Source organism: Oncorhynchus kisutch, linkage group LG28, assembly GCF_002021735.2.
Source record: "Oncorhynchus kisutch isolate 150728-3 linkage group LG28, Okis_V2, whole genome shotgun sequence".
Lineage (NCBI taxonomy): Eukaryota > Metazoa > Chordata > Actinopteri > Salmoniformes > Salmonidae > Oncorhynchus > Oncorhynchus kisutch.
The window spans coordinates 537,697-552,134 of record NC_034201.2 but is presented as its reverse complement, the minus strand read 5'-3'; the positions used below and the strand labels follow the sequence as shown (position 1 = coordinate 552,134).

The window sequence follows — 14,438 nt, the reverse complement described above, 5'->3', positions numbered from 1 at the left end:
TAGTGTTAAGATTTCCCTTCACTGGAACTAACTATGAAAAATATCCCCAGATCATTATTCCTCCTCCACCAAACTTTACAGTTGGCACTATGCATTCAGGTAGGTAGCGTTCTTCTAGCATCCGCCAAACCCAGATTCCTCCGTCGGACTGCCAGATGGTGAAGCGTGATTCATCACTCCAGAGAACACGTTTCCACTGCTCCAGAGTCCAATGGCAGCAAGCTTTACTCCACTCCAGCCGAAGCATAAGCATTGCGCATGGTGCTCTTAGCCTTGTGTGTGGCTGCTCTGCCATGGAAACCCATTTCATGAGGCTCCCGCCGAACAGCTCTTGTGTTGACGTTGCTTCCGGAGGCAGTTTGGAACTCGGTAGTGAGTGTTGCAACCCGAGGACAGACATTGTGTATCACAGTGCAATTATAAAACTGGTGGGGGACAAAAATGCCATTTCAGAATGTGTGGCGGGCGGGGGTTTATGTCACCATTGAAAATTGCTCCCCTGCTTTTCTTCCTGTCTCAGCTAAAGTGGAGTGGGAAATACTCAGTAGCATCTTTACTAACCAAATATGGTTCGTTTTGGAGGAGGACTATGTTGCACGGCTGCATGCTAGCTTTTCACTCCGTCTCCCCTATACCCCAATGCAATGCACTGGAATAGACTGTACATGGATACATATTGGCTTGTAAAGAGAGACATTTTCTACCTATCTCAGCTAAAGTGGTATGGGAATTACTGTCGTACATATCCAGCAGCACTTCATTATCCACCCCCTCCATAGCTCCCAATGCAATACACTGTAATAGACTGTGCATGGATACATATTGGCAAAAAAAAGTTGCAGTGTATTATTGTATTGGGGGCTATGGAGTGTTGCAGGATATGCATGACATGGTCCCCTCCAAAACTACACATATGTGGTTAGTAGAGAGCCTACAGAGTATTTCCCACCCCAGTTTATATAGGACAGGTATTAGTGTTTTTTTTCTCTACAACCCAATAAGTATACCATATACAATGTATTGCATTGCAGTGAATGAGTGGGTGGATTAAGGAGTCACCAGCACTCTGTATTAAACCTGTTGCTCAGCACAAGCGACCATTTCAAATTTTGCAGATTGAGTAAACCAATAACATATAGTTGTATTTTATTAAATGTGTATTTCTTTAAATATAGCCTACACCATGACTTTCAACGTACAAGCATTTATGTAAACTTTCAAAAGAAGTGCTGGTATAAATAATACAATATTACAAATAAACACATACAATTATCAAAGGTGGTTGCAATGCTGTGAAAAACAGTTGTATTGCCCTAGAGTGCATTTTTCCCCCGATATTACCCGTTTAGCATTTCTTTGCAAACCGACTCTGATTTTGAAAAATAATATCATAGAACTTGCTGCAATAATGTCCTGCTGCTAGGAGAACGATGATGTATTTCAGAGCACAACGAGGGGCGTATCTTCATCGCGGCTGTAAAGCTGACGTCTCTCAATTGACATTTTAGTCATTAAGCAGACGCTCTTATCCAGAGCAATTAACGTTATCATCGACAGATGGCGGCACATCGACCGATTTTTTCACCCTGTCGGCTCGGCGATTTGAACCAGCAACCGTTCAGTTACTGGCCCAACGGTTTAACCGCCAGGCTGCCTGCCAGCCATAAGGTCATATTTTCCAAATGAAGCCATTATCATTGCTTTATACCACATATTATACACAGTGGATTCTCGTTTATAAATCATAATATATATTTTCCATGGACGTAGGTGTGCTACATCTATTTAATAACCTTAATAATCACCCAGTCAATCAACAAATCAATCAATTAACGTATCAAGAACCTCAAGGGTTTTCCCAAGTGTAAGTTCTCCCCGGGGTTTTACTACCCCGTTGGGCATGTGCGTGCGAGGGTTTTACTACCCCGTTGGGCATGTGCGTGCAAGCGTCCGTGCGTGCGAGATGTTTTTATGAAATTGAAAGAAAAAAAACTTTAAACAAAACAAGAACCGGTGGACAATTACTGCTATTTGACAGGGCTTTGTTTCACTGAAAACCCCCAAATGCGGATTATTTTCTTCATTCAGGAGCAAGAACAATGCCTCATTATTTACATAAATGCCATGGCACTGGTAGGCTGCTGTTCACCGAGCATAACAAGGCTGTAGGTTATAGCTGCCATTTTTATTTCGGCTTTTGCCTCTGATGGTTTGTTGCTGAGGAAGTGCAGGCATCTGGACAGGAATCAACATTAGTCGCTAGACAGCGCGAGTCGAGGCGGACGTTGCTGCGATGGAGGCAATTGGTGTCTCCTACTCGAACCCGTTGGAGGACTACGAGTTGATTGACCGAATCGGCAGTGGTACATACGGAGATGTATTTAAGGTATTTTTCATTTGCCACGCTATATTATTTCGTACTTTAGTGACACTTAGGTCTCCTTCGTAGGCTACTGGATATGCATCAATCCCCCCGAATTGTGATTGTTTTGCATATGACTGTATTACCTGAGCAGACACATACCTGTTTGAATAGATGCTCATTTATAGCATTAGTCGTATGTTGACTGCGTCAACGTTAAAAACAGAATATGATGGTTTTCTTAATACAAAAAAAAAAATGCTAGAAATTGTTTTGTGATTAAAACACATTTTTCGCCCTGATATAATGTTGCTGGAAAAGTGATTTTACGCCATCCTTAGTATCGTCAATGTGTGCATGGAGGCATGCTGCATGATCTCTCTTCATAACTGTACTTGATGTTTTGGTTGTCATGAACACAGGGCTAAACATCAGAATGGCTCTAGTCTCCCTAGGGCTAGGCAGACTTGTTGCCTCCCACTGTATGGGTCGGGTTTATGAGACTAACAAGGCTCAGGGAAATGCTGATTAAGCTTTTACTCTAAGTATACAGTGCATTTGGAAAGTATTCATTCACACCCCTTGACATTTTCCACATTTTGTTCCATTACAGCCTTATTCTAAAATGTATGTATTTAAAAAAAATCCTCAATCTACACACAAACCCCATAATGACAAAGCAAAATATGCTTTTAGAAATTTTAGCAAATACCTTTACATAATTATTCAAACCCTTTGCTACGAGACTCGAAATAGATCTCAGGTGCATCCTGTTTCCATTGATAACCCTTGAGATGTTTCTACAACTGGATTGCAGTCCACTTGTGGTAAATTCAATTGATTGGACATGCTTTGGAAAGGCACACACATGTCTATGTAAGGTCCCACAGTTGACAGACTGTCAGGGCAAAAACAGAACATGGCAGGGCAAAAACCAAGCCATGATGTCAAAGGAATTGTCCATAGAGCACTGAGACAGGATTGTGTCGAGGCACAGATCTGGGGAAGGGTACAAAAAAAATTCCGTAGCGTTAAAAGTCCCCAAGAACACAGTGGCCTCCATTCTTAAATGGAAGAAGTTTGGAATCACCAAGACTCTTTCTAGAGCTGGCAAACTGAGCATTCAGGGGGAGAAGGGCCTTGGTCAGGGAGGTGACCAAGAACCCGATGGTCACTCTGACAGAGCTCCAGCGTTCCTCTGGAGATGGGAGAACCTTCCAGAAAGACAACCATCTCTGCAGCACTCCACCAATCAGGCCTTTATGGTAGAGTGGCAAGACGGAAGCCACTCCTCAGTAAAAGGCACATGACAGTCCACTTGGAGTTTGCCAAAAGGCAAAAGGCAAAACTCTGACCATGAGAAACAAGATGCTCTGGTAAGATAAAACCAAGATTGAACTCTTTGGCCTGAATGTCAGGCATCATGTCTGGAGGAAACCTGGCACCATCCCAACGGTGAAGCATGGTGGTGGCAGCATCATGCTGAGGGGATGTTTTTCAGCAGCAGGGACTGGGGTCGAGGGAAAGATGAACGGAGCAAAGTATAGAGAGATCCTTGATGAAAACCTGCTCCAGTGTGCTCAGGACCTCAGACTGGGAACAACGACCCTAAGCACACAGTCAAGATAGCGCAGGAGTGACTTCGGGACAAGTCTCTGAATTTCCTTGAGCGGCCCAGCCAGCGCCCGGACTTGAACCTGATCTAACATATCTGGAGAGACTTGAAAATAGCTGTGCAGCGACGCTCCCCATCCAACCTGACAGAGATTGAGAGGATCTGCAAGGAAGAATGGGCGAAATTTCCCAAATACAGGTGTGCCAAGCTTGTAGCGTCATACCAAAGACGATTTGAGGCTGTAATCGCTGCCAAAGATGCTTCAACAAAGTACTGAGTAAAGGGTCTGCATCCTTATGTAATGTGATATTTCATATACAGTTGAAGTCGGAAGTTTACATACACCGTAGCCAACTGTTTTTCACAATTCCTGACGTTTAATCCTAGTAAAATGTCCTTGTCTTAGGTCAGTTAGGATCGCCAAGACCTCAGAAAGAAAAAAATGTGTAAACCTCTGGAAGTCTGGTTCATCCTTGGGAGCAATTTCCAAACGCCTGAAGGTACCACGTTAATCTGTACAAACAATAGTACGCAAGTATAAACACTATGGGACCACGTAGCCTTCATACCGCTCAGGAAGGAGACGCGTTCCGTCTACTAAAGATGAACGTACCTCGGTGCAAAAGGTGCAAATCAATCCCAGAACAACAGTAAAGGACCTTGTGAAGATGCTGGCGGAAACAGGTACAAAAGTATTTATATCCACAGTCAGAGTCCTAAATCGACATAAGCTGAAAGGCCACTCAGCAAGGAAGAAGCCACTGCTCCAAAACCACCATAAAGCCAGACTACGGTTTGCAACTGCACATAGGGACAAAGATTGTACTTTTTGGAGTAATATCCTCTGGTCTGAAAAACAAAAAAATAGAACTGTTTGGCCATAATGACCATTGTTATGTTTGGAGGAAAAAGGGGGAGGCCTGCAAGAGGAGGAACACCATCCCAACCGTGAAGCACGGGGGTGGCAGCATCATGTTGTGGGGTTGCTTTGCTGCAGGAGGGACTGGTGCACTTCACAAAATAGGTGGCATCATGAGGAGGAAATTATGTGGATATATTGAAGCAACATCTGAAGACATCAGTCAGGAAGTTACAGCTTGGTCGCAAATGGGTCTTCCAAATGGACATTGACCCCAAGCATACTTCCAAAGTTGTGGCATAATGGCTTAAGGACAACAAAGTCAAGGTATTGGAGTGGCCATCACAAAGCCCTGACCTCAATCCTATAGAGAATGTGTGGGCAGAACTGAAACAGCGTGTGCGAGCAAGGAGGCCTACAAACCTGACTCCATTACACCAGCTCTGTCAGGAGGAATGGGCCAAAATTCACCCAACTTATTGTGGGAAGCTTGTGGAAGGCTACCCAAAACATTTGACCCAAGTTAAACAATTTAAAGGCAATGCTACCAAATACTAATTGAGTGCATGTAAACGTCTGACCCACTGGAAGACAAGGGTGCCACTGAAAGATTTTGCCCAACAAAGGATATGTATGTAATCCTGTATGAGGTTTTGTGCTCAATACATATTACGCTGTTACAGGTGTCAAGCTTATGGGCATGTGGCAGCAATGTGTAGGAGGAAGGTTCCTAGGTGTGAGAAGTGTGCAGAAGGGCATGAGACAAAGGAATGTATAGTATTGGGGAAAATAGTGGTATGTGTTAATTGTAAGGGTGCCAATGGGGCTGGGGATCAGAAATGTCCCGTGCAAGAGAGGCAGGTTGAGGTTTCCAGGGTTAGAGTAGTGCAGAAGTTGTCATGCTGAGGCAGTGAAGCAAGTAGAGGAAGATGGGTCAATGGGGAGGGATCTTAAGAGGAGTGGTGTGAGTAGTAGATCTTTACCAGTACAGAGGGATAAATCAACAAGAGATATATGTTTCAGTAAGATTGGATTTTTTGCGTTTAAAGTAGAGGTTGACCGTTTAATCGGAATGGCCGATTTAATTAGGGCCAATTTAATTAGGGCCGCTTTCAAGTTTTCATAACAATCTAAAATCTGTATTTTTGGACACCAATTTGGCCTATTTTAAATTTATTTTTAAATTTATTTATTATTATTTTTATATTTTTACACCTTTATTTAATATTTATTTAACTATGAAAGTCAGTTAAGAACACATTCTTATTTTCAATGACGGCCTAGGAACGGTGGGTTAACTGCCTTGTTCAGGGGCAGAACGACAGATTTTCACCTTGTCAGCTCGGATGATTCAATCTTGCAATCTTAGTTAACTAGTCCAACGCTCTAACCACCTGATTACATTGCACTCCACGAGGAGACTGCCTGTTACGCGAATGCAGTAAGCCAAGGTAAGTTGCTAGCTAGCATTAAACTTATCTTATAAAAAACAATCAATCAATCATAATCACTAGTTAACTACACATGGTTGATGATATTACTAGTTTATCTAGCGTGTCCTGCATTGCATATAATCGATGCGGTGCATATCGTTGCTCCAATGTGTACCTAACCATAAACACCAATGCCTTTCTTAAAATCAATACACAGAAGTATATATTTTTAAACCTGCATATTTAGCTTAAAGAAATCCAGGTTAGCAGGCAATATTAACCCGGTGAAATTGTCACTTCTCTTGCGTTCATTGCACGCAGAGTCAGTGTATATGCAAAGGTTTGGGCCGCCTAATTTGCCAGAATTTTACGTAATTATGACATAACATTGAAGGTTGTGCAATGTAACCGGAATATTTAGACATGGATGCCACCCGTTAGATAAAATACGGAACGGTTCCGTATTTCACTGAAAGAATAAATGTCTTGTTTTCGAGATGACAGTTTCCGGATTCGGTCATATTAATGACCCTAAGGCTCGTATTTCTGTGTGTTTTCATGTTATAACTAAGACTATGATTTGATACAGCAGTCTGACTGAGCGGCGGTAGGCAGCAGCAGGCTCGTAAGCATTCATTCAAACAGCACTTTTGTGCGTTTGCCAGCAGCTGTTTATGACTTCAAGCTTATCAACTCCCAAGATTAGGCTGGTGTAACCGATGTGAAATGGCTAGCTAATTAGCGGGGTGCGCGCTAATAGCGTTTCAAACGTCAATCCCTCTGAGACTTGGAGTGGTTGTTCCCCTTGCTCTGCAAGGGCCGCGGCTTTTGTGGAGCGATGGGTAACGCTGCTTTGAGGGTGGCTGTTGTCGATGTGTTCCTGGTTCGAGCCCAGGTAGGGGTGAGGAGAGGGATGGAAGCTAATACTGGCAATACTAAAGTGCCTATAAGAACATCCAATAGTCAAATGTTAATGAAATAGAAATGGTATAGAGAGAAATAGTCCTATAATAACTACAACCTAAAACCTCTTACCTGGGAATATTGAAGACTCATGTTAAAAGGAACCAACAGCTTTCATATGTTCTCATGTTCTGAGCAAGGAACTTAAACGTTAGCTATCTTACATGGCACATATTGCACTTTTACTTTCTTCTCCAACACTTTGTTTTTGCATTATTTAAACCAAATTGAACATGTTTCATTATTTATTTGAGGCTAAATTGATTTTATTGATGTATTATATTAAGTTAAAATAAGTGTTCATTCAGTATTGTTATAATTGTCATTATTAGAAATACAGTTTTAAAAAATCGGTATCGGATTTTCTTGGTCCTCCAATAATCGGTATCGGATTTTCTTGGTCCTCCAATAATCGGTATCGGATTTTCTTGGTCCTCCAATAATTGGTATCGGATTTTCTTGGTCCTCCAATAATCGGTATCGGATTTTCTTGGTCCTCCAATAATCGGTATCGGATTTTCTTGGTCCTCCAATAATCGGTATCGGATTTTCTTGGTCCTCCAATAATCGGTATCGGATTTTCTTGGTCCTCCAATAATCGGTATCGGATTTTATTGGTCCTCCAATAATCGGTATCGGCGTTGAAAAATCATAATCGGTCGACCTCTAGTTTATAGTAATAGTTATCAGCTACTACAGGGATGGAACATAAGACGCAGACAATTGAGGTTGTGGTGGCAGCTGCAGAGAGGTATTTCGGTGTGTGAGACTTGATGTCAGAAGAGTTACAGGGTGTGTTTAATGGTGGTGTCCCATCGTTTGTCCCATCATAGGACTACATGGATATAAATAGTGGAGTAGGGTGGTGGTATTTTTTTAATGTAGTGGGCAAAGTTTTATGTAAACTTCTGACTTAGTGTGTATGTGTCATGCACAAAGTAGATGTCCTAACTGACTTGCCAAAACTATAGTTTGTTAACAATAAATTTGTGGAGTGGTTGAAAAACGAGTTTTAATGACTCCAACCTAAGTGTATGTAAACTTCCGACTTCAACTGTATACAGTACCAGTCAAAAGTTTGGACACACCTACTCATTCAAGGGTTTTTCTTTATATTTAATAATAGTGAAGACATCAGAACTATGATATAACACATACGGAATCATGTAGTAACCAAAAACTGTTAAACTAATCAAGCAATTATTCAAAGTAGCCACCCTTTGCCTCGATGACAGCTTTGCAAACTCTTGGCATTCTCTCAACCGGCTTCACCTGGAATGCTTTTCCAACAGGCTTAAAGGAGTTCCCACATATGCTGCTTTTCCTTCACTCTGCAGTCCAATTAATCCCAAACCATCTCACTTGGGTTGAGGTTGGGTGATTGTGGAGGCCATCCCATCTGATGCAGCACTCCATCATTCTCCTTCTTGGTCAAATAGCCCTTACGCAGCCTGGAGGTGTGTTGAAAAACAAGTAGATAGTCCCTCTAAGTGCAAACCAGATGGGATGGCGTATCGCTGCAGAATGCTATGGTAGCCATGCTGGTTAAGTATGCCTTGAATTCTAAATAATTCACCAACAGTGTCACCAGTAAAGCACCCCCACACTATAACACCTTCTCCTCCATGCTTCACGGTGGGAATCACACATGCGGAGATCATCTGTTCAACTACTCTGCGTCTCATAAAGACACTGCGGTTGGGTCAAATAATCTCAAATTTGGACTCATCAGACCAAAGGACAGATTTCCACTGGTCTAATGTCCATTGCTCGTGTTTTATGGCCCAAGCAAGTCTGTTCTTCTTATTGGTGTCCTTTTAGTAGTGGTTTCTTTGCAGCAATTCAACCAAGAAGGCCTGATTCACGTAGTCTCTTCTGAACAGTTGATGTGTCTGTTACTTGAACTCTGTGACGCATTTATTTGGGCTGCAATCTACGGTGCAGTTAACTCGAATGAATTTATCCTCTGCAGCAGAGGTAATTCTGGTTCTTTCTTTCCTGTGGCGGTCCTCATGACTAAAATTTTCCAGATTGACTGACCTTCATGTCTTCAAGTCATGATGGACTGTTGTTTCTCTTTGCTTATTTGAGCTGTTCTTGCCATAATATGGACTTGGTCTTTTACCAACTAGCCCTATCTTCTGTATACCACCCCTACCTTGTCACAACACAACTGATTGGCTCAAATGACCTTTTAACAAGGCACACCTGTTAATTGAAATGCATTCCAGGTAACTACCTCATGAAGCTGGTTGAATGCCAAGCGTGTGCAAAGCTGTCATCAAGGCAAAGGGTGGCTACTTTAAAGAATCTAAAATATATATTTTTGGTTACTACATGATTCCATATTTGTTATTGCATAGTTTTGATGTCTTCACTATTATTCTACCATGTAAAAAATAAAGATAATCCCTTGAATGAGTAGGTGTGTCAACTTTTGACGTGTGTACATACACTACCTTTCAAAAGTTTGGGGTCACTTAAAGCTGTATTTTTTTGTTGTCCATTTTAAAATAACATCAACTGGATCAGAAGTACAGTGTAGACATTGTTAATGTTGTAAATAACTAATTGTAGCTAGAAACAGCACTTTTTATGGAATATCTACATAGGCATACGGAGGCCCATTATCAGCAACCATCACTTCTTTGTTCCAATGGCACGTTGTTAGCTAATCCAAGTTTATAATTTTGCAGGTACGTCTAGTTTGAGAAACAGACGCCTCACTGGCAGCTTCATTAAATAGTACCTGCAAAACACCAGTCTCAACGTCAACAGTGAAGAGACTTCAGAATGCTGGCCTTCTAGGCAGAGTTCCTCTGTCCAGTGTCTGTTCTTTAGCCCACCTTAATCTTTTAAATCGACTGTTGTATGGCGGGTCATTTTGAGCCTGTAATCAAACCCACAAATGCTGATTCTCCAGATACTCTAAAGAAAGCCAGTTTTATCGCATCTTTAATCAGAACAACAGTTTTCAGCTGTGCTAACATAATTGCAAAACGGTTTTCTTTTAAAATGATAAACTTGGATTAGCTAACACAATGTGCCATTGGAACACAGGATTGATGGTTGCTAATAATGGGCCTCTGTACACCTATATAGATATATTCCAGAAATCAGTGTTTCTTTTATTATGGGATATTATGTGTAAGGGGTGTCTGAATATTTTCCAAATGCACTGTATGTGGTCATGTGTTTAAAAAACAAACAAGATCCAGCACACCAAATAAAGTTAATGCAGTATAGAACAGAAAAAAATACTCATTGAGTTTGTGGTTATGTGAGATGGCGCCTTGGTTGTAGCAGTTAGTAACAGGAAACCAAAAATGTGTTGAGAAAGGAAGTTGTGTCAAAACCGTGAGAAACTCCCTGTATACACCCAGGCCAGAACCCTGACCTAAATTCTGATATTTGGCATGGCCAGCAAATATAGTCAATCATTTTCACTGTAGCATACCCAAGAAACCCTTGTAAAGTATGGGAAATATTTCTGTAAAAAAATAAATAGAAATCCTCATAAAATAATAGATGGATAAGTTGCTAAGTCATGTCTTGAGAGTGATCTTGAGCTGAGATTAGCTATAATAGTCTCATTTAGTCGAGGATGTAAAAGTTCTGCTGCATTAATATACATTACTTTCATCACAGGAAGTATTTTTTTACTACAGAAACAAAACAGGAAGTAAGTACCGCTCCATATCAGATGTCTTTTTTTTCAAGGGTAGCTGACAAGGGCCTCGTAGTTCCCACATGTCCTTTCATTGCTTTACTTGGTACCATAATCATTGTGTCTGTATGCTCTGTAGACATACAGTTAAGGGTGTACTTCCCCTTATCACCCATGCTTTACCAGTGGAAAACAAAGTGTGAGCACAAGGCCCTCAAATAGGATACTTAATCGACTGAGGTGTAATCATTATCCCAAACAGTTGTGTTATGCAACGAAAACGAGAGTTTCGATCTGACAAATTCGACTAGTTCCCTCGCAGTTTTGTTCAGTTTGCTTCCGTTTGGTTCTGTTTGGTTCAAAGTGAATAAAACCCTGGTTTTAAATCTTAATATACCTAGAACTACTTTCAACTTGATGTGTGGTCGGCTATTATTAGTTTTCCCAATGTATAACTGAGTCTGTGCCACTCATGACTTTAATGGTCATGCCAGTAACCATAACATTCACAGCAAAAAAAATGAAATCACAATGTCAAATGATCAGGAAAACATCAAACGTTTTTGTACTCTCTCTTCTCTACAGGCCCGAGACATCAAGACGTCTGTGGTATCTGCAATCAAAGTTGTAAAACTAGATCCTGGTAGGCTATTTATCCCAAAGTATGATTATTTAAAAATAAACAAATCTTTATCTCACATTGTGTCACAATATTCCTGAATATAAATCAGTTTGCTCGTCTCTTTTCAGGTGACGATATCTCATCTATCCAACAGGAGATCACCATGATTAGAGAATGCACTCACAAGAACATTGTGGCCTATTTCGGCAGCTACTTCAGGTTCGGTCTGCAATCAAACGTTAAAACTTGATATGAAACTCCGAGCTATTGCTTTAACGGTGCGCTTTTTCCTTTGGTAGAAATAACAAGCTGTGGATCTGCATGGAGTACTGCGGCGGAGGTTCCCTGCAGGACATTTATCATGGTACACTTGGAGAACGTTCCCCCTAACACCCACCCTGATAGATCATGTATATGAATGGCACCGTCCAGTGTTTCAAGTAAAGATTTAGCTAGTTACTGTGTCCCTCATATTCTCTTTTTGAATTACTCACTTAATTGTTATGTTTCCATAGCTGCTGGCCCCCTGAACGAGAGGCAGATTGCATATGTGTGCAGGGAAACACTCCAGGTAAGAATGAAATGATATGCAGCGTTATTCATTGGATAAAGCATTTAACCATTTGTTTCTATTGTGAAACTTTCCATTTGGATCTAACGTTATTTACATTGTAAATTCATAAACATCATGCTTGACCGTTGCGCTGAGATGCCACTGTCATTGGATTTTCTGTGCTTGCAGGGACTGCGTCACTTACATGAGACTGGAAAAATGCACAGAGACATAAAAGTAATGTATAGAATCTTGTTGGATATAAAACATGTGAACAATTCGCTCTACCACTCATCTGAATTGAATCATTTGGTCTGGCGCTTTGGAACTACTTCCAGAAATGTAATTTTGTAAGTGTATGTCTCTCTGTGTATTCGGAGCTTGGGACTGTCCTGGTGGGAGAGTGTGAAACGGTGCACTCATTGTGTCAATGTGGGTTCTTCACAGGGAGCCAACGTTCTTCTAACAGAGCGAGGAGATGTCAAACTGGGTCAGTGACTCCTCCACCCTCACACTGTCACTCACTTTCGCATATCCTCTCTGCCTCTCCCGTGGACAGTTGTGGAAAAAGTAACAAGTGTCATACTTGAGTAAAAGTAAAGATACCTTAATAGAAAATGACTCAAGTAAAAATCATCCAGAAAAATACTACTTGAGTAAAAGTATTTGGTTTTAAATATACTTAATTATCAAAAGTAAATGCAATTGCTAAAACTCCTAATATTAAGCAAACAAGGCAGCACCATTTTCTTGTTTATTTATTTACGGATAGCCATGGGCAGGCACACTCTTACACTCAGACATCATTTACAAATGATGCATTTGTGTTTAGTGAGTCTGTCAGATCAGAGGCAATAGAGATGCCAGGGATGTTCTCTTTTTAAGTGTTTGAATTAGACCATTTTCAAAATGTAACTAGTACTTTTGGGTGTCAGGGAAAATGTATGGAGTAGAAAGTGCATTATTTTCTTTAGGAATGTAGTGAAGTAAAAGTTGTCAAAAATAGAACTAGTAAAGTACCAATACCCCCAAAAACTACTTAACAAGTACCACTGCCCTTGGACACACCCAGTCCCTGATTTATTTATTTTTTTACATTTTATTTACTCAAATATTTGTCTCCACCTCTCTCACGCCATCGTTTCCTTCCAGCGGATTTTGGCGTTGCAGCTGAGATCAATGCCTCTGTTGCCAAGAGGAAGTCCTTCATAGGCACACCTTACTGGTGAGTGATCTATGTCCATCCATGGCACCAAAACAAGGCCCATTATCATGGTTTACCACAGTTATCCACGGGCAGCGTTGCTCTTCTAGGATGGCACCCGAGGTGGCAGCAGTGGAGAAGAAAGGCGGGTACAACCAGCTGTGTGACATCTGGGCAGTGGGCATCACCGCTATCGAGCTGGCAGAGCTTCAGCCTCCAATGTTTGACCTGCACCCAATGAGGTGAGGGCACAGTTGCTGGGATGTCACCTCTCATTATTATAATTATACAGATTCTGTAATAACAATGTTGTAAGTTAAATCTAGTTCTTGTATCCAGTCATATTAACAGATCAGATTTGGATAATGATCACTGCAGCATGTTGCACATCAAGTTATTGTTATGAGATTTCGATTTCCCTTCCCCCCCCCAGGGCCTTGATGGTGATGTCAAAGGGCAGCTTCCAGCCTCCCAAACTGAAGGACAAGTCCAAATGGTAGAAGTTAGTTTACAATTAAAAAGTCATATGAGCAACATAACTAATAATGTATTTATGTAATGAATACGAGTATGAGAGGCTAAAATGATAACACATTAAAGCATTAAACCTCTGTCTGCAAAAGTTAAACCCAAACTGCTTCTCCAGTAGTTTAGCTGGCTCATCCTTTGTTGAAAAATGGCCTTTTTGCCTGTATCCAGATTACAAGCGCTCTTTGTCTGTATCCAGATTACAAGCTCTCTTTGCCTGTATCCAGATTACAAGCTCTCTTTGCCTGTATCCAGATTACAAGCTCTCTTTGCCTGTATCCAGATTACAAGCTCTCTTTGCCTGTATCCAGATTACAAGCGCTCTTTGTCTGTATCCAGATTACAAGCTCTCTTTGCCTGTATCCAGATTACAAGCTCTCTTTGCCTGTATCCAGATTACAAGCTCTCTTTGCCTGTATCCAGATTACAAGCTCTCTTTGCCTGTATCCAGATTACAAACTCTCTTTGCCTGTATCCAGATTACAAGCTCTCTTTGTCTGTATCCAGATTACAAGCTCTCTTTGCCTGTATCCAGATTACAAGCTCTCTTTGCCTGTATCCAGATTACAAACTCTCTTTGCCTGTATCCAGATTACAAGCTCTCTTTGTCTGTATCCAGATTACAAACTCTT

General features: G+C 41.1%; 1 protein-coding gene across 6 annotated transcripts in view; it reads left to right on the top strand.

The window, feature by feature from the left end:
- The first annotated feature begins 1,944 nt into the window (after positions 1-1,944).
- LOC109872873 (mitogen-activated protein kinase kinase kinase kinase 2) overlaps positions 1,945-14,438 on the top strand; it is a 47,741-nt gene continuing 35,247 nt past the window's right edge. For 5 of the 6 annotated variants that reach the window (XR_002252516.2, XR_004206011.1, XR_004206010.1 and 2 more), the window contains exons 1-10: positions 2,294-2,386; positions 11,485-11,542; positions 11,650-11,740; positions 11,821-11,885; positions 12,037-12,092; positions 12,264-12,311; positions 12,522-12,564; positions 13,227-13,299; positions 13,389-13,520; positions 13,712-13,774. Coding sequence is in view for 3 of the 6 variants with exons in the window: in XM_020464275.2 (XP_020319864.1) it covers positions 2,294-2,386; positions 11,485-11,542; positions 11,650-11,740; positions 11,821-11,885; positions 12,037-12,092; positions 12,264-12,311; positions 12,522-12,564; positions 13,227-13,299; positions 13,389-13,520; positions 13,712-13,774 (722 nt within the window). In the remaining 3 variants the exon portion in view is untranslated. Of the gene's footprint in view, positions 2,387-11,484; positions 11,543-11,649; positions 11,741-11,820; positions 11,886-12,036; positions 12,093-12,263; positions 12,312-12,521; positions 12,565-13,226; positions 13,300-13,388; positions 13,521-13,711; positions 13,775-14,438 lie in introns of all 6 variants that reach the window. The other variant, XM_020464274.2, reaches the window with a different exon arrangement.